Source organism: Octopus sinensis, linkage group LG13 (genome assembly GCF_006345805.1).
Source record: "Octopus sinensis linkage group LG13, ASM634580v1, whole genome shotgun sequence".
NCBI lineage: Eukaryota > Metazoa > Mollusca > Cephalopoda > Octopoda > Octopodidae > Octopus > Octopus sinensis.
The window spans coordinates 68,519,139-68,545,248 of record NC_043009.1 but is presented as its reverse complement, the minus strand read 5'-3'; the positions used below and the strand labels follow the sequence as shown (position 1 = coordinate 68,545,248).

Here is a 26,110-nt window from a genome sequence, read left to right as displayed (position 1 = left end):
GTAAATATTTCTTGAGTGACAAATAGGTTTTCATTGTATCATTTGTGTTTGGTTTCTTTGTTGTGTGTTTGGTAGAGTCATGTTGCAGTTTTGCCAATTAATGAACATCTGTGCTACTGTGAAGACACTAGTCTTCCAAGAATCTAATGTAAATTGCAGGAGAAGGGTACTGCTAGCATTTGTTGACTGTTGAATTATATTTTACTGATAAACTAGTGCTGTTAAAATAGCAGAAAAAATCTAAAATGATCAAAAAGATGGGTGGTGGAGGCACATGGCCTAATGGTTAGAGCAGCGGACTTGCGCCCAAGGGATCACAGGTTTGAATCTCAGACTGGGCGATGTGTGTGTTTATGAGTGAAACACCTAAGCTCTACGTAGCTATGGCAGATGGTAATGGCGAACTTCTGCTGACTCTTTTTCCACAATTTTCTCTCACTCTCTCCTCCTGCATATAGCAGTTTGCCTGTGACGGTCTGGTGTCCCGTCCAGGTGAAAAACCTAAACACCAATGAAACCAGGAATCTGGCCCTTATGAGACAGGGATGGCTCAAGAAGGAACTAGCAACAACAAAAGATGGATGTTCTATGTGAAATCAATAGTGTGGTTATCTGACAAGCAATAGATACAGGGTGTGAATCCTGTCTGTTGCTTTGAGTACTAATATATACAAGGTCTCATCAAAAAGTGTCAGCATTTCTGCTATGGTAATGGAACTAAAGTATGCAGTGTGAATCCACTTGGCACAGATTAACCTTGATCTCTGTCACACCTGCACACTGAAATATGATGTTCTTATTCACTTCCATTGTTTATAACAGTGCTTGGAAGGAAGCAATGTGTGTAGAGTGTGGTCGTCTTAGCACACCCCAGGGGGATTCCATCAGTGACCATGGCTGAGAAAATTGAGCAGAGAGTCTGCTTCGAGTTTTGCTAATACCTGTGATCTTTCCTCTTTTCTTCTTTCCAAAAATCAAATCTCACTTGAAAGGAACAGGATTTCTAGATGTTGAAGAAATCCAAAAGAATGCGATGAAGCAGCTGGATGCTATCCCAAAAAAGCGTTCCAGGAATTCCTCCATCAATGGAGGCAACACGGGATAAAGTGTGAGTCCACTTCAGAAGTGGACTCACTTCAAAGGAGATGAAATCTTTAGTTGATGTCTGTTGTTGTTATTTTCTTTCTATGGCACCTGTCTGGATACTTTTTAATTGCTCCTTCTAATTACAGCTATTAATTGTTCTTTGTCATTTACTTTTATATGTGACTCTTCCATTATTGTTTTCTTTCACTCTTGACACCATTCGTTTATTATGGGTTTTTTTCCCTTTGTTTTTTCCTTTGTTTTTAGGTTCACTATAATTCTAAAACTAGTGCTTTAGATTCACCTGCTGCTAAGCCAGGTATGCCAACAGTTAATCTAGTTCCAGAAACGACCCCAGAAAAGGACAAAGATAAAGACACAATTTCAACACCCAGCAGCAAACGAAGCAATGTAAAGAAAGCTAATTTGTACGCTTGGGTGTTTTTGCAATCACTGCCTGAGGTAAGTCAACAGGAATATCTTCGGACTTTGTCAAATTGTTGAGTGTCGTTTGTTAAAAAAACTGACAAAACTTAAAGGTTCAACACTCAAAATGGGAAGTTTTTGTCTGAAGGCTGATACAATACCTTGTTTTCCTTCCTCCCTCCCTGCCTTCATTCATTCATTCCTTCCTTCCTTCATTCGTTCATTCCTTCCTTCATTCATGTTTTCATATGGAAAGTTTCTTTTTGAGGCAATGTCCAGGAGAAGATAACTCAATAGAAGTTCTTAGGAGTGTTGTGTGCTTGTTTTGTATCAGTCTATTGTGTAGTGTTTTAGACAAGGTAATATAAAGACACCTAGCTCAGTGGTTGGGGTCTTCAGCTTATGATCAGAAGGTCAGGGGTTTGATACATGTCAGCATGTTGTATCCTTGAGCAAGACACTTTATTTCATATTGCTTCAGTCCAAACAAACCATGTATCAGAACTTGATGGGCAGTCATTGTACACCCAAGCCAATTAGATTCAGTTAAGTCGTTTGAGGGTTTTATATTATTTTAAGTCCAAACATATCACAGTAAAATGGATAAACTGCTGTACTGTAATAAGATACTCACCATCATGATGGCAGGTGTATCAGTCATCATCATTTAACATCTGTTTTTCCATGTTGGCATGGGTTTGGATGGAGTTGGCCAGCCAGGGAGCTGTCCAGGTTTCGGTTGTGTTTTGGCATAATTTCTACAGCCGGATGACCTTCCCATCGACAACCACTTTACAGAGAGACCTGGGTGCATTTTATGTAGCACTGGCATGGGTGTTTTTTTATGTGGCACCAGTTCCTGTGTGACAAGGACATCTCTGCTGATGTGGGTATGGCATGACCGTAAGGGACATGCCTGTATGTATGGATGGTCACAGTTTTACTAAGCTTGAAGTATCTTCTTAAGCAAATTGCCAGAAAGAAGCTAACTGAAACAGGTGGCAAAATGGTCAATATTTCCATTCAGTCATTGCCTCAGCATCACTTTGTTGTCTTACCTATGCTGGTTGTATGCCTACCTGTTCATATGAGCCTATTTCGGTTGGACTGGATACTAATGTAGCCAAGTGATTTTCCCTAGCTATTGACACCTAGGTGTAATTTGAACTCAGGATCCAAAGAGCTGCAACAGACAGTGCAAGTCATCCCATCAGAGTCTCTACTACTTCCACCCATCTACAGCATCCCTCTGGTGCTTTTTCTATGAACTCTGAAAAAGATGAATCAGTATTGATCTCAGTGAAATTTGAACTCAGAATGCAGAGATCCAGAATACTGCTCGGATTCTTTTTGATATTCTCATGACTTCTCCAATTTGCCACAATATACATCATGATATCTAATTCTCTCAAAGGAAGCAAGCTGGTAGAAATGTTAGCACACCGGACAAAATGCTTAGCGGTATTTCATCTGTTCTGAGTTCAAATTCTGCCGAGGTCAATAAATTAAGTACCAGTTGCATACTGGGGTCAATCCAATTGATTGCACGCCCTGCTTTAAAATTTCGGGCCTTGTGCCTAGAGTAGAAAAGAATATATATTATCTCAAAGGTGGTGAGCTGGCAGAATCGTTAGCATTCCAGGCGAAATGCTTAGTGGTATTTCATCTGTCTTTATGTTCTGAGTTCAAATTCTGCCAAGGTCGACTTTGCCTTTTATCCTTTCAGGGTCCATAAATTAAGTACCATTTGCATACTGGGTTCAATCTAATTGACTGACACCCACCCCCACAAAAAGAAAAAAAGTTGGGCCTTGTGCCTAGTGTAAAAAAGAATATCTAATTCTCTCTCTCTGTACTTTTCTCCCTCTCTTTCTCCTTCTGTCCTTTCTTCCTTTCTCGCCCTCCTCCTGTTCTGACTTCAAATATTGTTGAGGTTGATATTATCTTACACTTCCCTAGGGCAGCTAAGACAGTTATTGACAATATACTTGAATCAATTTGATTAACTTTCTTCTTCAAAAATTAATCTTTTGATTGGCCAGGGTAATATCTTCTCCTGTGACCAATGCCACATGAGTAAAATTTGAAGAATAGAAACAGTGTGTGTAGGCTTCTATACAATTTCCTTCTATCAAATTCACTAACAAAACATTGGTCATCCTGGGGCTGTAACAGACATTTGTCCAAGGTGCCACACAATGGAGACTGAACCCAAAACTTCAGGATTGCAAAGTGAACTCCCTAATCACACAGCCACGCTTGCGCAAATGAGAAATTATTTACTCAGAAGAAATGTATAAAAATTCCTCAATTATTTAAAATGTTTCAATGTGAATCCAGCGTTTAAATTTCAAGTTTCATTTTCAACTAATTTTTCATTTTCGATGATAACTTCTTGTATTTTATGGTATTATGTGTGTGGAGGGGCAGTGTGGGGTGGTGTAGGGTGTATTTTCAACTCTTGAGTTCACCCATCAAGAATTTTTCTCTTTGGACATTTTCAGGAAATGATTATCAGCCCCTATTTACTTGATTTCCTTGAACAAGCATTGGAACCATTACCACTGTCTCAACCATTTTCCACGAAGAAAGGTAGATTATTATTATTATTATTATTATTATTATTATTATTATTATTATTATTATTATTATTATTATTATTATTATTATTATTATTATTATTATTATTATTATTATTATTATTATTATCGTTGTTGTTTTAGATGTGAAATACATCAATTGTTTACTGTCCATTTTTCCCAACAGAGAGCACTTTGGCCATATCTCCGTATATTCCTAATCTGTAACACTATCAATGGTGCACAGCTCGTTAGTGATATTAGTAACGGTATTAATAACAGTCATGTTTATTGAGTTTAATGTAATGTTTAAGAGTAACAACTAATTCCTCCTTTAAGCAGCTGTTGACTTTTGGCTTACTTCCCTTGGTGTCAAAAGTGCTGTGAGGAAAAATTGTCTCATGTGGCACCAGTAATGAGAGAGAATGAGACATTGCCAAGAATTTTTGTAAAATGTTCTCTTGGAGGAAACCTTGAATAAAAAACAAAAAACTTTGCTTATTAAAAAGTAGAATGGTTGATGACATCTACTTCTACAGATATGAGTAGATTATTAACTGCATAATGAAGATTCATTTTTCTATGTATATAACTTTGCATTTTCTGATATCCTTTATCAAGTTAACTTTTCTCTTTTTAAAATCTTCCTTCAAAGGGAAAGAAACAGGGCTTCTGTAAAACAATTTTGATGCTGATTTTCTCATAGAAACATGAAAATGTTTTTTTTTTTGTTTTCTTTTAACCCTGGTCTATCATTTGCATTAAAGGGTCAAATTAGTTTTGTCTGTTGTAAGTGCAAAAAAGGAGCTGCTGGGAAACATTTTAGATTCACTGTTTTTTGATCATTAATTACGTGTAGGATTGCCATTTTGTATCAGTGAAATTCATCCATTAATTTGTAAAAAGCACCATCTGAACATGGTCAATGCCAGTGGCGCCTTGACTGGCTTCCGTGCCAGTGGCATGTAAAAAGCACCAACCGATTGTGGTTGTTGCCAGCTCCCTCTGACCCCTGTACCAGTGGCACATAAAAAGCACCCACTACACTCAGAGTAGTTGGTGTTAGGAAGGGCATCCAGCTGTAGATACACTGCCAGATCAGACTGGAGCCTGGTGCAGCCTCCTGGCTTCCCAGACCCCGGTTGAACCGTCCAACCCATGCCAACATGGAAAATGGGCGTTAAACGATGATGATGAATTAAGGCAGTGAGCTGGCAGAGTCGTTAACATGTCACACAAAATGCTTAGCAGCATTTCACCCATCACTATTGTTCTCAGTTCCAATTCTGCTATGGTTGACTTTGCCTTTCATCCTTTTGAGATCGATAAAATAGATGCCTGTTGAGCACTGGGATTGATGTAATCAACTTGCTGGCCTTGTGCCAAAATTTGAAACTAATTTACAGTACTGATTAAATTTCAAGGTTATATTTATTCATTCTGCTGGACAAAACTATTTGCAAGAATACAATCTGAGCCTTTGTTTTGGAGTTTGTATCTCCTCTGAGTCATTCCCTTTCCTAGCTCTTGGTGGTGGTGGGCAGGTGAATGCAATTCTGGTTTGTGATTGTATACGAATAATCATAATGGATAGAAATAAATAGAATAGATTAAGAATGTCTCTCTTGTTCTTGTTCCAGCTGTTGTGTTGTTATTGTCTCCTTGATTTTATAATTATTGTCAAATTACTGAAGCTGTGTCTCTTACTTTTTGTCTGTTCTTTGTTGTTTCAGCTGAGTTAGTGGGTCAAGTCTTGATGGATTTGGACGCTTCTACAACGTCCCTTGGTCTACCAGCTGCCTATGCCTCTTTCCCTGTAGACGTCGTCGTATTCATACGTGTTGATTCGTCTGTCATTCGATTCAACTGTGCACCAATGTCACGCGTTGAATGCATGATTCAAGTGCCGTCACTTGAGACGGTTTTCTCGACTAAAGGAACAGATGAGAATGTCATTGGAGAGGGAACACCTCCATTGAAAGCCAAAAGTAAGTTGCACTATTGTGCTTTTTATTATGGGTCTATTATTATTATTATTATTATTATTATTATTATGAGGATACACCTGTGAAAATTTAAAAGGAAATATAAAAGGGGCTCTCTACCCACCTTTTTACCAGGCTCCCGTGGCTTTTATGGGTTTTTCCACGAGTAATCTTTCAAAGCACCTCCCCCTATTGGGAGTTTTGTTACTTATATTTCGTTGATATCCTGCTTTTGTATACGGACTTTTTTCAAACGGACAAAACCCTTTGTAACCTTCGTCCTGTGTTTTGTCCCTTTGTTTTAATTGATTTTTGTTAGCCCTTGTGGCCAATAAACGAATTAGTTATTATTATTATCATAATGAGTTGGCAGAATCGTTAGCATGCTGGGCGAAATGCTTAGTGGTATACTGTCCATCTTTATGTTCTGAGTTCAAATTCCGCTGAGGTTGGCTTTGCTTTTCATTCTTTTTGGGGTCTGTGAAAGAAGTACCAGTTACGCACTGGAGTCAATATAAATCAACTTAATCCCTTCCCCCAAATTTGAGGCCTTGTGCTTCCAGTAGAAAGAGTTATTTATTATTATTATCATTGTCTTTCTTTGTAGACCACAAACGATCGCCGTCAGTTCACCGAGAAAGAAACTACAGTGGAAACCAGGACAGCTCTACGGGCAGCAGTGGTTCTACGTTTGGTGGCACTCTGGGACATGGTGGGATGCGACCTCGTGTCAGTAGTACTGCATCAGAATACACAAGCCAAGCCCAGCTCACCTCTTCCGGTGGACTTAGTTTTACTGCTTGTTTGACAAATTTCTCATTGTATATATTCCATCCTTATGGGGGAGGACAAAGAAAACAACAGACCGTTGGATCTCCAGGCTATCTGGGGGGATTCCAGAAATCAGAACTTGGTAAGTAGTTTTGACCCTTTAACATTCAGATTACTTTGCCATGTGTAGTGTTTATTTATTCTCATTGATTTTAATTAATCGTTTGTTATTTCATGGCTTTGAGATTTTGATGATGTGATTGTTTATTTTTAAAATGACATTGTAGGGTAGGTGTGAGAAGCTGTATCTAGCCAGTTTGAACATGAAATAGGTAGAATATTTCGACCAGACATTATCATCCAGTGTTTTAAATCTGGGTTTTGTCCCCGTTAACAAGGGTGGCCAGATCTACCTCAATGACATAGCAACTGAAGTAGGCATGTGCAGCCCACCCCAACCTTTGGGCTGGCTGGTGCCCATTCTCTGTTGCTATCATGAGGCTTTTCTGGAGCTGGATTTTCTATGGGGAGCATGCCCTTGCTTACTCCCAACCTCAGTTTCTAGACATGAGTGGTCCTGAGCCCAAGGCCGCTTCCATGATTTTTAAGAAATGTGGTGGAAAACTAGCTCAGGAAGGCAGGGACACTGCTCCCTGAGACCTGTTTCGGAACCCCCCTAAAGGGTTAATGATGTTTAATCATTTTGATGCCATTCCACTTGAGACCAATGCTGGTTCTAATCTGTCTGCCATCATAATTTTTCAGAAATGTTTTGTATGTTCCAAAAATTAGTCTTGTGATAAAGTTGCTTATTTTACATAATCCCACGAATTCTTGATTGTTTCAAAATTAACCGTAATACATAGGCAATGTGAAGGCATATGGCCTTGGGGTTAGGAATATTTGGCTTGTGTTCATAAGGTTGTGAGTTCAGTTTCTGGGCTGGGTGGTGCATTGTCTTTGAGTGAGGCACTTCATTTCATGTTGTGAATTAGTACCTGCCAGTTGCTGGTGCAGCTCTCTCCCTATTTTCAGCTGTCATATCTTGTGTGTTTCTCTCGATCAAGGGTTTGGGGGCCAAAAGGGAGCCCATGTCTACTCACAACTACATGAGTACTAGCAAACAACTAGTGAAAGCATGGTACATGTTACCAAGTCCTACCCACTTGTGGCTGATCGCTGCTCTACATAGACATCCATGGATCAAGTGGATTGATTTCTTTAAGCAGTCAGTGCTGTACACTGAACTATTGGGCTTAATGTCTGACAATATTTAGTTTTGTCAAGATGGCAAGCTAGCAGAAACATTAGCACACAGGGCGAAATGCTCAGTGGTATTTCGTCTGTTTTTACGTTCTGAGTTCAAATTGCGCTGAGGTCGACTTTGCCTTTCATCCTTTTGGATGAAAGGCAAAGTTCTATACTGTTGCATACTGGGATTGATCTAATCGACTAGCCCCCTCCCCCAAAATTTCAGGCCTTGTACCTTGAGTAGAAAAGAATATTTAGTTTTGTTCCATTGTGTTCTGGGTTCCAATCTTACTGTAGTTAAATTTGTCTTCTGTATCTTTAGGGCTAGGTAAGATAATTCAAGGCTTTTACTGAGGTGTGTATATGTGAGGGATTCACTTATACCCCTAAAAATTTGTGTCCTGAGAAATGGATTTATTTTTCTTTAAAATTACATTTTCATTTATGTATAATTCTGTGAAATCTGTAATATTACATTCTCTGTTATGAAGATAAAATAACTCCCTCCATTAAAAATTTGTAACCTTTTAAGAAACTGATATAGTATCCTTAAAATGAAATGGGGAAGAAAACAAACCTAAATTGATAATATTATTTCTCTTCATTGAATTTCAGGTTGCATTCAAGAACATGGTGGTAATCTTTTCACTGAATTTACTCGTAAAGATTCCCTTAGTCTCAATGTTGAATTCATTAAAGTACATATATCACGGAGTCGCAAACTGGACGTACGTCTTGGAGACCCCATGTTCACCGGTTCTTCTTCTACGATGAGCCAACCTCCACAACCCACACCAACAACAGGCGGAGTCCGTTCAGAAGGAATTAAATCGAATTGTGTAAGATTTTCAGGTAAATATTTTGGTTAATGTATGAATAATTAAATTTAATGTGAAGAATATGATTTGTATCATAGTTACATCATCATCACCATCATTTAATGTTCATTTTCCATTTTGGCATGGTTTGGATTGTTTGACAGAAGCTGTTATGGCTGGGGGCTGCACCAGGCTCCCTTGTCTGTTTTACCATGGTCTCTGTCATTGGATGCCCTTCCTGATGCCAACCACTTTACAGTGTGTAAAAGGTGATCTTTATGTGGCACCAACATCAAGTGCTTTTCACATGGCACCTACAAATGCGTAAATGTAAACAGGCTGAGTTCTTTCTGTCAGTTTGATCTGAAGGGAGTCTTTTGTGTGATACTAGATTATATTTCTGGAAAAAACCTGAAAACTTTTAACTTTTAAACAACTCTGTGAGTTATTATTCAGGTCTCTTACTGGAATCGAACTTGGAATCTTGGGGTTAGTAGCCTGTGCTCTTAACCACTACGCCATATGCCCATATATGTTAGCAGTAAGTTAACTGATTGTAAGTTTACAAGTGATAACTGGAGATAACTGGTAGAAAAAGTATTTTTATAATTTCTATTGGACTTTATTTGTTATCTCTTACGATTATTACTTGACTCTTGTATTCTCACTTATTTTTGGTGAAGTTCAGAATTAAGGTTACAATCACACTGATCCTAACACAAGGGTGGTGGTGGTGGTGGTGATGTGAGGGTGAAAGGGACAGTATGTCCCTTCTTTTGAATTCTTTCTACTTCTATGTGATACCATTATTCTTAGAATTCTGATTCTCGCCTGTTTCAACAAATTTCCTTTCTTTCTTCCATTACATAGCAATATGTGATATCGGCTCCGCGTCTTTCAAATATGACATGCGCCGACTTTCTGAAATTCTCTCCTTCCCGAAAGCTTGGTATCGTCGTAATCTAGCTCGACGGATGTTCCTTGGTGATGAGAGCGTTGCACAAGCGGCATCAGATGAAGGTCAGTATGCTTTCCATTGTTTTACTACAGTCTCTTTTTTTTTTTATTCCTTTTTTCCCATTTCATTTTTTATAGTCTTTTCTTTTTGCTTCCTTCAATACACACACACACACACACACTCACACACACATGCATATCTACGCAACAAACACAGTTTTTTTTTAATGAATATTCTCTCACCATTCTTAGCTTTGTTACTAGAAACTTTTCTTTATTTTGTTTCTTGTTTTCCATAGAATGAGAACTGTAGAAACTCTTTGTGCTCTGTAAAGATAAACCTCTTGCAGACATGTGTATCTGTGTGTGTGTATCTGTGTGTATCTGTGTGTGTGTGTAACATATATGTTGTGCATGCGAGGCCTGGCACCTCTCCACTTTCCCTTCTCCCTGACAATCAAGGCTTTGCCCCCCCCCTATTCTCATCCCTCCCCCATTTATGGTACCAAGCAACCACTGTACTCACCTGAGAGCAGAATTGCACATATTACCTCCCCTCCCAATCGATCCCTTTTCCCCAGAACTACTCCCATTCCTTATCATCCATGCCCACACTATTCCAACCAATCACCTCCTTTCTGTGACTTCACCCACTGCTCTCTCTCTCTCTCTCTCTCTCTCTCTCCATTCTTAACACCTCTCTTATCTGCAATCATCCTTGATGCCCTCCCATATCCACCATCATGACCCACCTCCTATTTCTCCTTATTTACCCCTATATCTCCCTCTCCATAGCTCCTACACCTTGCACACCATTCTACTATTTTCTGTTCTGTTCTCCTTCCTGCCCCCACTCCTATATCTCCCGCCTTACCCCTCTACCTAATATTTTCCATCACCCCACCCACCTCCCTTGTCCAACATTCACTACATTATCCTCGAAGCATCCACTCTCTCATCCCCCCCTCCCACAACTCACCATCCCATCCTCACTTTCTCGTTCCTTGAGGCTTTGCTCCAGCACCCATCACTACCTTTTTCTTATCTCCGTCACCCATGAATCCCTTGTCTAGCAAGGCACCTCTGCTTGTCCCTCTGTTGTACTTTGACCTTTCAACTCCTGGCACACAACCACCCACCTCCGTCTTCCCCCTCCCAAATACTTCCTCTTAGTCCCGGCAGCTTCCTCCTTTTTCTCTGTCCCTCTGTCGTGCAAGGTACACGGCAACCTCACTGGACACTGGTGGCATGCAAAAAGTACCCAGAGCATTCTGTAAACTGGTTGTGAGTTAGGAAAGGCATCCAGCCATAGAAGCCATGCCAAGGATGACACTGGAGCTCTCTGCAGCTCACTGGTTTCCCTGTGAAACCATGCCAGCATTATGGAAGATGGATGTTAAATGGTGATGAGGATGATGTGTGTCTTTGCAGAACTATGCTTCTACATATAAACATGCATGTGAATATTTATACACACCCACATGTGTGTGTGTGTGTGTGTTGTGTGTATGTATATACATGTATATGTTTGTATATATGTGTATGTGTACACACATACACACAGGTATGTGTGTGTTTATATATATATATATATATATATATATATATATATATAACGGGAAGCTTTATGAAAATAAACAAAAGACGAAGGCAGGTGGAAAACAAACGAACAATTGTATTAGTATGGCGCTCAGGAAATATAAATAAAACAAGTCTTGTGTTGTTGTTGTTGTTGGTTTTTTCATACTGAATGATGGTAGCTGTGGATCCTGAATAAACCATCTTGTGATGTAGGACTGACAATTAGATTTGTATGAAAATACGTAACAAAGTACAAAGATGCGGAAGAAGCCATTTCTAATGTCGGCTGCAAAAATATTGTAGTTATACCTTCTGGTGAGAATTTACTGAAGCTTTACATTGGGAGACATATCTATCTATGTGACACACACACACACACAGCAACCCACACATACCCCCATCCTGCTCTACACTTTTGCTTACTTCTGCAGCTTTCATTTTGTATCTCCTAACAGGAGACTTTTTTAGAAATTGACCATTATATTAGATGCCTTTTTATTCATTTTTGTTTTTTCTTATGACTTTTTAACTGCAAATTTAGTTTTTTGCTTCTGTGAATGATGTTGCTCAGTTTTCCATGAATGTGTGCACACACACTGCCTTAGGTTTATGTGTGCGTGTGTGTGTGCGTGCGTGTGTTAGTGTGTGTGTGTGTGCGTGCGTGCGTGTGCATGCATGTGTTCTTGATTTTGATATGCATGCATCCACTGGGAAATGTTGTATTTGATTATAAGTATGTTTCCAAATATTTCACCCTTTGGGAAACAATTGCCTTTTTATATCAATTATTGCATTGCACAGATAAATTAACATAAATTATGTTAATAAACGTGTAAAGATATAACCTCAACTATAGAAGAATTTTGACTTGAAATCCAAAATTAGAGAGGAAACATGCTCTCATTGTCTGTTTTTGTTTAGCCTGATTGGTTGTTTCTCAAGATTGTTTCTCACCGTCAAATCTCTTTGTTAAATCTATTTACCTATTCAGTAAATTACTCTTTTACAACAATTTTCAATATATTTTAACTTATTACACTTTTATTAAGCAGTATTTTGGTTTTAGGGTTCAAGTTTGAGAAGATTACAATTATCTTCCTAAACACAAAACCATTAAACCAAAATTACAGTAATAATCATAAATTGTGGCAAGTTGGTATCAGTATATTTATATCACATGGAAACCTGTCTTTATATTCTTTTCAGTGTATTATCGGAGAAGATCGATTAATTTTGGTAACTTAATTACTAAAATTCTTTTAGCTATCTCCTCCTTCCACAAGCTCTTTATTCACTTCCTCTATCAGCTCACCAGCATAAAAAAAAAAAAAAAAAAATCCACATCATTACTAGTAGCTTCCTGTGTTACTAATTAGCAGTAATATTACAGAATAAGTCTTTGAATCTTTAAGAAAGTTCCTGGTGAACAAATTTTAAGTCCACTTTTCAAAATTTCCTTTATATGTTTGTTTTATGCACAAGCACATTATATATATATATATATATATATATTATATATATATATATATATATATATATATATAATATACCTCTCTTCCTCAACAAGTATTTAGTCTATATATATATATATATATATATATATATATGTATATATATGATTCAATATACATTATTACAAAAGAGCTATTAATAGTTACATTAAATTGGAAGTATATGGCATGTTATATAAATCTGCCAATTTAATGTATCTTAAAGCATGAAACTATTCCTGCTTTTTTTGTAATTGTGTATATTAAATTATGCTTCTCTCACTGGATGGAGTATGTTTTTTGCTGATCCTGCCTATACTGCAACTGTAAACACACACACACACACACACACATATATATATATATACACACATATGCACATACACACACCTGCACACATTCCCTTAAATTTCACAAACCTGCAATGAGAGTGCCAAATGGGAAACAACACCCATAATTTCCAGGTGAGTAGGATATTAAGGAGTGTGGTGTTAAATGACCATTGTGAAATGTCTTCATTGAATGTGACCCCAGAACAATGAGTTGCTGGTTGTATAAAATCATAGTTACTTAGCCTTATTATAATCCTCCTTTACATGTTAGAAACTTGTTATGTTAGTAACAATTATTATTATTATTATTATTATTATTATTATTATTATTATTATTATGGCAGTGAGCTGGCAGAATCATTAGCACACCAGGCGAAATGCTTAGAGGTATTTCATCTGTTTTTATGTTCTGAGTTCAAATTCCACCGAGGTTGAATTTGCCTTTCATCCTTTTGGAGACAATAAATTAAGTACCAGTTGTGCACGGAGGTTGATATAATTGACTGGCTCCCTCCCCGCAAATTTCAGGCCTTGTGTCTAGAGTAGAAAAGATTATTATTAAGGTGGCGAGAAGGCAGAATTGTTATGTTGCTGGGCAAAATGTTCAGTGGCATTTTTTCCATCCTTAAATTCTAAGTTCAAATTCCACTGAGTTTGACATTGCCTTTCAGTTGAGGACTGGGGTCGATGTATTTGACTCATCCCTCTTCTCCAAAATTGCTGGCCTTGTGCCAAAATTCAAAACCATTATTTATTATTATTATTATCTATTTTTATAATTATTATTATTATATTATTATTATTATTATTATTATTATTATCAAGGTGGCGAGCTGGCAGAATCATTAGCACGCTGGATGAAACACTTAGTGACATTGTATCCATCTTGACGTTCTGAGTTCAAATTCCACTGAGGTTGACTTTGCCTTTCATCCTTTCAGGGTTGATTAAATAAGTACCAGGGAAACACTGGAGTCGATGTAATTGACTTTCCCGCCCCACCAAAATTCAGGCATTCTGCCTATAGTAGAAACTCCTTAACTCCATAGCCATACTTGTACCTATCACCATACAATGGGACCGTGTGGTTGGGAAGCAAATTCCTTAAGCCTACGGTCCCTCCTGTACCTGTTGCCATATCTAAGAGAAATATTAAAGACTACTGATGTGAGAGCTGCTCTGTGGGTGATTGGTCTGTTAGAAATACCACCCAAGTCTCAAAAGAGGGACAAACACATTGGGCAATGTAGTTCCATGTACATCATAAAAACAGGATGGTCATAGTTGGAATGCCTTTGATCGTAGGGCTGCTTATTCAAGGCTGTCTTGTGAATAAATAGCAACAATCACTGCCATCCCAACCCGATTATCTATATAGATAATGTTGTTCTCTTCTTAATTAAATCCTCTCTTCCTTTTATCCATTCAAAGCAACTGTTTTGCCATGAAACATTGTGTTATACAAAAACCATGACTGACAACGTAAATAGTCCATAACATCTTTGTAAATATATCAATACTGACTTATCTTGAAACTTTACTGAAATAACTCTCTCCTCTTTATTATGTTTGTTCAGTGAATGATAATAGAGCTAATCAACTTGCATCATTAATGTTTCCCTTCAAAGCAAGTGTGTGTGTGTGTGATGTAAGATTCTTTTTATTAATTAACTGATTAATGAAGCTGTTGAGTGAGAGAGAGAGAGAGAGAGAGGTGGGGTGGTGGTGGTATGCAGTTGCTTCTAGTGTATTGGATGATGTATTATTGGTGAGTCAATTTTGTTTTGTACTCCGTCTGTGAATGGAAAATTTATAGATGTCAACAGTTGGAGCACTGCTAATTGATGGCTGTTAGCTTTTAGGCCCATCTAAAAGTGTTGAGTTGCATCTGGTTGACTTAACCTCAAATACAAGAAAGTGCTCTAAGTGGATTAGATCCTGCTTTTATTTTTCTATTTCTTTTACCTTTGTTTTTTTTTCTTTCTTGTTTTGTTTGATTTGTAGGATAATTTAAGTTAGAATTTATATCAGCATCATCATCATTTAATGTCTGTTTTCCATGCTGGCATGGGTTGGACAGTTTGACCAGATCTGGCAAGAAGCTGAAGGTTCCAGTCTTAATTTGGCATGGTTTCTGTGACTGGGTGCCCTTCCTATCACCAACCACTTCACAAGGCCTATAAGGTGCTTTTTATGCGGAACCAGCCTGTTATAATGAAATATTACAAAAGTCCAAGGCTGATATAGAAACACATAACAGCAGCAATGATATTGAAACAGTAATAGAAATAATGCTGGACCATCTTTGCTTGTGAATTTGGGGATTTAAATTTCCCCACAGAATGACAGTGTTGTGTCTACTCCCTCTGCTTTTATTCAGCTAAATTAAAATTCATTAGAGTTGATTAGTCTCATTTATTATCAAATGCATTGAGGCTGTCTTTTAAGTTGAAGAATCAGAAACAATAACAACGGTAATAAGTAAATATAAATCAATTACTAGGTTTCCATTAGGAAGGGCATCCAGCTGTAGAAACTCTGCCAGATCAAGATTGGGGCCTAGTGCAGCCATCTGGTTCGCCAGGCCTCAGTCAAATCGTCCAACCCATGCTAGCATGGGAAGCGGACGTTAAATGATGATGATGATGATATATATAAATAAGAGAGAGCAGTGTCTTGAACCTGATCTGTGTACCTGCTTCAAGACTGGCCGTTACACAGTTATTGTTGGTTCACATTAGTGCAATAGTGTGTGTAATATGTGAAGCACTCACCAATTACCAGCTAATTACTAATGCACAGAGACAATTGTATTGACTTAGATTAAATAGCCTGTTCATTCCATTTTCTTGTATTAAAATTATCTTGTATGAATTCTGTTGATATTAATGGATTGTCCCCATGTGTATCCAGTAAAAGGAGAATTCTTGCTGTATGATAGCATTTGATAGCCGATATCTGTGGAGGAGCTTTGGAAAGCATGCTATATGGTTATTATCCAGATGATATTAAATTATATATGTGTGTGTGTATATATATATATATGTTAAAGAAGAATGTTGTTGACAGTGACTTTGAAGTTTTGGCCAATTAAGCCATCATCAATCCTGTGGTGGCTTAGCTGGCCAAAATTTCGAAGTCACTGTCAACTTTTGAGAATAATAAATTTGTACTCTACAAAAGTACAGAATAAGCCTTTGGATTAATGTAAAAATTGGTTTTATTATAACTGAACACATTGTTGTTTGGCAGCAGAGTGGTTAGCACCCTGGGCCAAATGCTTAGTGACAATTTATGTGTCTTTATATTCGGAGTTCAAATTCTGCTGAGGCTGACTTTGCCTTTCATCCTTTCAGGGTTGATAAAATCAGTACCAGTTGATCACTGGGGTCAATGCAATCGACCAACATGCTCCCCTGAAATTGCTGGCCTTGTGCCAAAATTTGAAACCATTATAACTGAACATAAAAACAAACATTAATATATATATATACATATATATATTGTTGTATTTCAGGATGTTCATATTGTGTTGTAAATCCCAAAGCAACACATTACAAAAATATTTGCTCTTTTTTCAATGTAGAACTTCTCTGGCCACAGTTTGGTTTGTGTAATGTCTGATCATTTTGAGAGTTCTCTGCAAATAATGTAGGTCTTATAGAAAGTGAAGTCCTGTAATATTTCCAGTAAGTTTCTTTGCTTGCTGCAAACATTGAAGACTATCCGGCCCCTGGAGGGCCTTTAGTTGAGTTCATTCAGTTGCAGGCATCCAGACAATACTTGCATTGAAACTAAGTTGCATGAATATCGGAGGAGAGCTTGGTAAGTTCATAGCCATTTCCTTCTCACCTCTTGAACAGCTCTTAGAAAAACAGATCAGACTGTTCTTTCATCCTAAAGATTGTTACTGATGTAATGCTGTTGGGTCATGAATCGTTCCCTTTGATGTGAGAACCAGTAAATTTGTAATTCTCTACCCTTTCAACTGCACTTCCATTGCTGTAAGAGGAATGGTGCACCTATATCGATTGTTCTATGTAGACCACAACATGTGTATCATTTAGCCTTAAGCAAGTCCCTTCATCTCTGTAAAAGCGTTTTTTCTATGGCAGTTTGATCTATCACTTCAGTAGTAATAATGAGACTGTTTTGTGACTACCTACCTATATATATATATATATATATATATATATAGATATAGATGTGTGTGTTTCTATGTAAATATCTATCTGTGTATGTGTGTGTATATACTGCTCAAGACTGAAAATAGTGAAAACATCTCTCTAGAGTTGGGGATTGTTTTCAGATATTTAGAAAATTGTATTAAATTGTGTTTAAAAGTTTACATTTAGTTTACATGTGAGTGAGAACAGCAGCAGCAACTGCTGCATTTATGGTACTGGTCAGCTAGCTGAGAAGTTTTCAACTGTATCCAGTTATGGACAAGATACGCATTCTGAAAGCAAGACACTTATGGACATGTAATGGTTAAGTTTGCCTGGCCTTAATAAGGTATGATGAGTCCTATAGCTCACTGTTTCACCAAGTAGTGAGATGCAACCTGGATCGATGAGTGATCTGTTAGTTACAGTGTTGAACTGCAATTCCTTTTGTGAGAGAAAAGTACTTCTAATAGGAACACCACCTATTCATTGACCTCCTTCATGGATCTTCTTTGATTTAACCTTTTTAGCATTGAAACGGTCCATATTGGCCTTAAATATTCTAAAGCTAGCCAAATTTGGCCTCTCACACCTAATCTACAATGTCATTCTAAAATTAAACAATTACATCATCGAAATCTCAGAGCTATGAGATAATTCATGATTAATTGAGGAATGAAGAAGTTTTACATTTGACAGAATAATTCGAATGCAAAAGGGTTAAATAAGGAAGGAGTTATAGCAGAACAGATTTGGTAGTTTCCTGAGAGCATATTTATAATATCAGTATTACAAGTCAGGAATACATCTATTGTATGACAACTAAAACTTCACAAGAATTATCAGAGTTATTTAAAACTAAATAATTTTTCTATTTCAGATACCAGTGGTAAGTAAAGTAGTTTAGGATTTGTATATATAATTACCAACCGTTATTAATATTTTCTTTCTCAAACCATCACACTGTCCAAGGTAGAAGAATTAGTAATTTGCATGCATTAAAAAAAAGAAAATCCTCTAGTTTGTTTCTGCTGTGTTAATTCTTGGGGTTGTCAAGTGATAAAGTTGTAAAAACATTTACTAATGCAAAGACTGACTGAATACATTGAGCAGAGTCAAATTCATTACATTATTGGGGTTGGCCAGGATTGCTTTCTCCCCTAGCGTTTATATATATATATATATATATAGGTTACAATCCTCATTGATGGATAGCAAACTCCTATGAAAGTACTGGTTAGTTACCTATACAAAGAATGTTGAACATTACAATTAATATTCAACTGTAAGTTTAAACTGTGGTTTATATGGTTTATATATATATATATATATATATTGCAGTAAAATAAGAAATAAGAAAATTGTTATTCGTTAATTAAAAAATTGACAAACATCTCCTACAGCTGTTTCAATTTTGGACCTTCAGAAAATTAATAAAATTTAAAATTATTTGAAAGTCGAATCTTGTGGTCTGGAATTGAAACAGCTGTAAGAGATGTTTGTCAGTTTTTTAATTAATAAATAATAATTTATTAATTATTTCTCTATTTTCTCATTGTAATATATATATATATAATATATATATATATATATACAATTTCTAGGGATTAAGACTTCCAAAATTACATTGATTTTTGATTCCATGGCTGATGAGAGGTTTCCTATGTTCATTTATATTCCTACCTTAATTGTTTCCATATCATGTCCCTTTTATTTACTCACACATGCACACAGACAAAATGCTAGTTGAATACTAAGGTTTTTTATTGCCTACCCCATCTCTCTCTGTGGGTCAGTTATGTTGAAGGACACAAAAATATTAGCATTTACATCATGGCCTTGATGATTTTCACTTGATATGAATGCAGTTAATGGCTAAGGTCTCTGGGTATATTCCATAGTAATCTTTCATTTGAAAACTAAACACTGTTGGCATCTCAGTAATGTAGGTATATATGTATGTATATGATGTGTATATATATATATATATATATATATATATGTATATATATATATCACCGTGATCACCGTGACCGACCAGGCTATCAGATGTTGCTACACATCGCTGGTCACAATGTGCTTCGCATTGTTTTAGCCTTCAAATGACGCCACCCCACTGGCTAAGCGAGCAGGCCAACAGAAGAAAGAGTGAGAGAAAGTGGCGAAAGAGTACAGCAGGGATCGCCACCACCCCCTGCTGGAGCCTTGTGGAGCTTTAGGTGTTTTCGCTCAATAAACACTCACAATGCCTGGTCTGGGAATCGAAACCGCGTATATATATATATATACATATATATATATATATTAGTTCAGATTTATAGAGAATCAAAAGATAAAGACAAATGCAGGAACAACAAGCAGGTGTAATAGTTTATTGCTTGGGAAAAATAGAAAAACCTTTTTACATTTCAAGCCTATGCTCTTCGGCAGAAAGGAATAAGAGGGAAAAAATAGAGAGAGAATGAAAAAGACGAAGAGAGAAAATGTATGCCTGTGTTCACATACACTTATTCATGTACTTATACACATGTACATGCATTTATGTCAACATATATGTGTGTGCATATCTCATTTACTTGTTTGAGTCATTAGACTGTGGCCATGCTTGGGCATCACTTTGAAGGCTTTTAGTTGGATGAATCAACCCCAATACTTTTTGTCTTTAAGTCTGGTACTTAAAGCCTCTTATGCCAAACCACCAAGTTATGGGCATGAACACAACTTTTTTGCAATCAAGGGTGCCACACACACACACACACACACACACACTGGATTTGCATGGCTGAAGATGTGCAGCGATCGTCAGATTGTTGGCACTGAAACTTAAAGTCCTGTATGTGAATCTCCATGTCTGTGACAGTGTGTGCACGTGTATTGGAAAATTATTTTAAACACGAACCTGGTTGTTCTAGGAACATATGAACGATTCATTATGACAATTAGCATAATTACAAGAACTTCCCTATTATCACTCTTCACACTGTAATTAAACTGATATATCCTCACTTTCTTCTTCACTGAAACAATATCAACTGAATATCAATTACATCATCATCATTTTGAGTGGAGATGAGAACAATAATGATGTAACGATATTAAGTCAGTGTGATTGCTGTGGATAAAATGAGGATATTGGTTTAATTACATTGTGGATACGGATAATGGGAAAGTCCTTGTAATTATGTTAATTTTATAATGCATTGTTCATCGAAAAACCAGGTTCGTTTACAAAATCATTTTCCAATCCTCACTTTTGCTAAGAAAATTCTTGTCATGTTTATTGTCATGACTGCTCTTATGCATTTTGCCTCCTGTACCCGAAGGAAGATTTGTATTAAATTCTATCTGGAATTTTCCAATTAAGAACAAATGAATATAGGGTCCTAATGTGTCTACAGTCCAATGGCTAAAGCTAGCAAAATAGTTGAATTGTTAAGAAGATTTAATTTGTTGAAAATGTAAAATAGTTTTGAGACTTGGGGCACTTGACTATAAATGATAGTACGTATGTAGTATGTTTTACAGTAGAAGTGTCAACATTCGGACTGGTAACTACGATTGTGTAGTTTGTGATGTAGTTGAACACTTTGAGTTTTCTACTTAATGATCAAAAAATCAATTTCAACAGTCAATGTATTTTGATACGAGTGAAGTTAGGATTTCTTCTTTTATTCCTTCCTGGCTCTGCTGTCCGGACTTTCACATTGCCACATTTAGCAAATGTTATATTCCATATAAAAAAAATCTTCTTATTAGCATTGGAAGACAACAAGGCATGTTGGACAAAATTCTTAGAAGCATTTATTTCAGTTTTACATTCCTATTTCAAATTCTGCTGCGGTCAGATTTGCCTTGCAGCCTTTCGTGGGTTGATAGAATTAGTACCAGTTGAGCATTGGGGTTGATGGAATCAACTAGCTCTCTCCCACAAAATTCCAGGCCTTCTGTCTATAACAGAAAGAACTATTAGTGTGTGGAGTGAATAATTTGGGAAATTTCTTCATTCAACTCTTTATGTTCTTCATTCAACTCTCACCAAAGTTGACTTTGCCTTTTCATCCTTTCAGAGTCAGTAGAATAGAGTACCAGTCAAGTATTGGATGGGGAGGGGGGTCGATGTATTTGACCACTACTCTCACCCCCACCTAAGATTGCTGGCCTTGTGCCAAAATCCAAAACAGTTCTTCCAGCTCTTTACGTTCTGAGATCAAATTCCACCAAAGTTAACTTTGCATTCCATCCATCCATTTGGGGTTGTAAACTAAGTACCTGTTGAACACCAGGGTCAATATAATCAACTAACGACCTCCTTCCAAAGCTAATGACCTTGTGCCAAAATTTGAAATCATAATTATTACGAGGATGAGTCAAAAAGTAATACCATTTTGTTTAGGACAGGTATAACTACCAACACAGTAACATGTATCATACATCAAAATCAAGTTGGTCCTTTGTGGATCACATCCCTACTTCTCAACATAGTCACTGTTTCTCTCAATAGCAATGTTCCACCTTCAAATGAGAGCATCTATCCCTGCCTTGTAAAATTCTGTTGACTGTTCTTTGAGCCACTTCTTCACTACAGTTTTCACTTCCTCGTCACTGAAATAATGTTTGAGTCTCAAACCCTTTTTCATGGAGCCAAAGAGATGATAGGCTGAAGGTGTTAAATTATTCCAGTGACTAGAATTTTACAAGTCAACAGAATTTTATAAGGCAGGGATACATGCTCTCATTCAAAGGTGGAACATTGCTATTGAGAGAAACGGTAACTATGCTGAGAAATAGGGATGTGATCCACAGAGGACCAGCTTCATTTTGATGTATGATACATGTTCCTGTGTTGGTAATTATACCTGTCCTAAACAAAATGGCATTACTTTTTGACTCACCCTCGTATTATCATCATCATCATCATCATTATTATTATTCAATGGATTGGCAGATTTGTTAGGACACCACACTAAATACTTTTTAACATTTAGTTAAGGTCTTTACAACCCGAGTTAAAATTTTGTGACCAACTTAGTCTCGTTGTGTCTTGGGAAGGTCATTACACCATAATAATTACATACACACACTCTGGTTCAGTACCACTTTGTTTGTCAGTTGGTCAATTACCTAACTGACTAATTAATTGATCAGACCTTGATAGCAATGAAAGGACTTTGACTAACAAACAACTGATTGTGTGTTTAACTAGCTCATTAAACAAATGATTGATTAATTAGTTGGCTAGATGTTAACTAATTAACTAACAATAACGATGTAATATTGAATCAACACATGTGTTATCATTGTTGGTGTACTGACTTTCCCAACACACAGCAAGATTTGTTTCAGTTCGTGAATTTGCATCAAGAATCTTGCAAGCCAAATACAAAAGTGAAGTCAATTTAGTTTGTTATCCTTTTTCCAGGGTCGATAATAAAGTACCTGTCAAGTTGGGGGTGGGGGTCATTATAATTAACTACTCCCCTCCCAGCCCAAATTTCTCACCTTGAACTTATGTTAGAAGCAAATATTATTATCATGCACCATTTTCAATAAAGTTGAAAATACAAAGTGCAGAAAATAATATCTTTTAGAAATTACATTGAAAAAGAATTAAGAAAAACAAGCCTTCAAATTTCCTATCTGAAATTATCCACGGGGCCATGTATAATGAGGAAGGATTGGCTATCCACAGATCTGTACATCCAGAATTTGATAAAACATTGATACATTTCATGCAGCTAATCTGTTTTTGAGATTACTCTTAGAAATAGTTTGCAGGCACAATTCTGGCTGAATGTTTCAATGCTTCCATGCTTAAATAAGCTGTCTTTTAGCTATACCCTTCACAGTTGCACTTACTCGTGTGTTTTAGGTTTTCTTTGTCCCCTTTATTAGAATTATTCCCAGTGGAAGCATGTTTTAACTTGTATTGATGTGAAGCAGTGCATGTTTTTTTTTTATTATATGATACCCTTTGTTTTGCTTTATGTTATCATTGTTTGCTCCCCTTTTTTTTATCTTTTTTTTTTTTTTTTTTCTACATTTCTACATATCTATATATTGTTGCCTGATCGCAGATGTGTTTAGCTCCTCCTGCAGTAGTTCTGTGACCAGTGAATCACCACAGTTTGTTTCTGTTATGAAATCACTCACTTCCCCCGCCTTGCATATATATAACGGTACAGGACCATTGATTGATCAAGACTACTCCTGCCATGATAGCAATGGTCATCTCTCTGGTCAGCTATCGACTGCGTCCTCAAAATGCCGCCTAGCTGGACCAATGACTTCTGGCTCTAAAAACTACCATTTCAAGAAGCACCATAGAAGGGCATCGTCTGGGGATAAATGGAAAATTCAAGTCAGTCAAGAACTAAAAGCTGAAATTGCAAAATTTTCAGGCAAAGGTTGGCTTTATTTGTTCTCTTTAAGTTCTTTTATTTTTTTTTTTTAATTTTATATCTATGCAATTTTCTTTTAATTCTTTTTTTTTTTTCCTTACAACATTTACCTTGCACTGACTGTCTTGTTTATTTTCCTATCAATGTTTTTCCATCACATAGCTTTTAATAAATACGTATTTTTGCTGAGTAATTCTGGTTTCTGAATCAGTGGTTTTCTTTTATAAAACCACCAGAAACCATTGATGTATGAACGAACCTCTAAAAGATATTTTCCCCACCGAGGAGAGCAAACATATTTTAGCGATGGTGGGGTGATGGTAAGTGGAGTTCTACAGCACTGAAGTAAAGAGACTTTGGCAGAAATGGATTGATGCCCATGGTTAGGTTGACTGATGGCAAGGAAGATTATCCAGATTTGAATTTAGTGGGATTGAAGGAAAACTTTAGGGAGGCGGTCAGGGTACATATTTTATGGGAAAGAGAAGAAGATTAAAGGGGTCGGATTGAAACTGGATACACTGCTATCCACAAGTTTGAATTTTGTTCCAGCCATTTACTTTGTATCCTTATTTTGTTTGCTTCAGTCTACCGAGTAAAACTAATTAGAACTCATTTCTTTGTTTAGGAGTTTCTGATGTCTGTCATTTCACAGTCAAAATACACAGTGTTTCATTAAAAAAAAGCTTAATTTGTAAAACTGTCAAAAACAAAAACAAAAAAATTAAAGCAAATGTCTAAATGTCATTTCATTCCATCTGTGCTAAGCAAGGACAACAATGGAGATAACATTGTGAATATTCAAAAATAATATTTATCTAAATAATTATTGTTTTTTTGCAACTATTTGTTTCAAAAGATTAGGATGGTGTGCCTATGGCTAAATGTCTCCTGCTGGGGCTGTTATTTGGCATTTACGCTGATTTGTCATCTGGAGATCTCACCTTACTTAATAACTCTCACCATTACCCAGTGTTTTAGGAACTCTTAGCGCAGCTAGACTCTGAAAGGAATTCATACATTACCATTGGTGTAAGCTTGCTTGCAGGAGATGGCATAAAGGTGGTTAAGATTCATGTCAGGATCACCTTAAACATTTCACTTTGTTATTGTAGAAAAAAAAGAAATGAAAGACCAAATTAAATATTAAATTTTCTAAGCCCTTTCCAGCAATGAAAGAAAGAATCCTTGTATGGTTACTCCCTCTGCAAGAAAGAGCTGTTTAATCTTCCCCAAATAACATTCTACTATTTTAAAAAAAGATGAAGTTACATTAGGTACGTATCCCTAAACAGAAAGGATGGCTACAAAGGGCTTCTGTTCATAGGTTTATCTTGGAACTAAATGACAACATAATACAACGGAATGTTGTCAAAGGAATGAAATAGTAATTAATCAATGGCAAAAAGATTTAGGCATAAAGCAACTAACAGGACTGGCTGAATACGGTTTGTCTGTGTAGGTCTGAAATGATGTCTTCTTTTAAGGAATATACACTAAATTCACAGTAAGACAGGACTAAAAGAATCGATGAATAAACAAATGTTGGTATATTCCATTGATTTTAGAATATAATCTGTTTTTACCAATTCTCATGTTTTAAAGATTTCTTTCTTTTGTAATTGGTGCTTATATATTCATAGTTGCTAATATGTTTTAAGGATTAGAAGTTCTAAACTTCATTGAGAGAGGAAAAGATGAGTTCGTATCTTTATTTTACTTTCCCAGACTGTTTAGAAATGTGATTAAATTTGTAACCGTTATTGTTGTTGTTAATGCTGTCATTGTTATTAATATTGCTATGTTAATTGAATTCTCTTCCAGCGTTTATGGCTCATTGGCCGTTGGGTATCATATTGAATAAAAATTCTAATGTTTTTATTCAAACCTGAAGTAGCTTTTCCCTTCCCTCAAAATGCCCATCCCTGCTAAATAGAATGATTAATGGATGGACAAAGAAAAAGATGGATTGATGAAACATTATTAGTGATTTTTAGCCCCTCCCTAAGGAGGAACTCAGAAATATGAGGCAAGCACTGACCTAGGTACTTCGCAGTATCTAGATCAGTTGCCTTCCTATCAACTTCACCTCCGATGTCTTTATTCTTCTTTGATGACATCTAACATGTCTTTAAGTATTGCCAACTTTAAAGCATAGGGAATTTTGAGGTTTTAAAACTGCATAAACTAAATTCTTAGTTTGTCTAATTCTGAATCTTCTTTGATTTCCCAGTTGTAGCCATATTGATGTCTTTGAGAAACGTCAGACA

The 26,110-nt window shown here is 36.6% G+C and overlaps 1 protein-coding gene across 13 annotated transcripts in view; it reads left to right on the top strand.

Moving 5' to 3' along the window:
* LOC115218343 (transmembrane protein KIAA1109 homolog) overlaps positions 1-26,110 on the top strand; it is a 275,576-nt gene that overhangs the window by 191,101 nt on the left and 58,365 nt on the right. For 10 of the 13 annotated variants that reach the window (XM_029788097.2, XM_029788096.2, XM_036508510.1 and 7 more), the window contains 7 exons: positions 1,354-1,548; positions 4,017-4,104; positions 5,825-6,079; positions 6,684-6,989; positions 8,714-8,950; positions 9,787-9,936; positions 23,517-23,846. In XM_029788097.2, coding sequence (XP_029643957.1) covers positions 1,354-1,548; positions 4,017-4,104; positions 5,825-6,079; positions 6,684-6,989; positions 8,714-8,950; positions 9,787-9,936; positions 23,517-23,846 — 1,561 coding nt within the window. Of the gene's footprint in view, positions 1-1,353; positions 1,549-4,016; positions 4,105-5,824; positions 6,080-6,683; positions 6,990-8,713; positions 8,951-9,786; positions 9,937-12,660; positions 12,691-18,322; positions 18,332-23,516; positions 23,847-26,110 lie in introns of all 13 variants that reach the window. The other 3 variants (XM_036508512.1, XM_036508513.1, XM_036508514.1) reach the window with 3 other exon arrangements.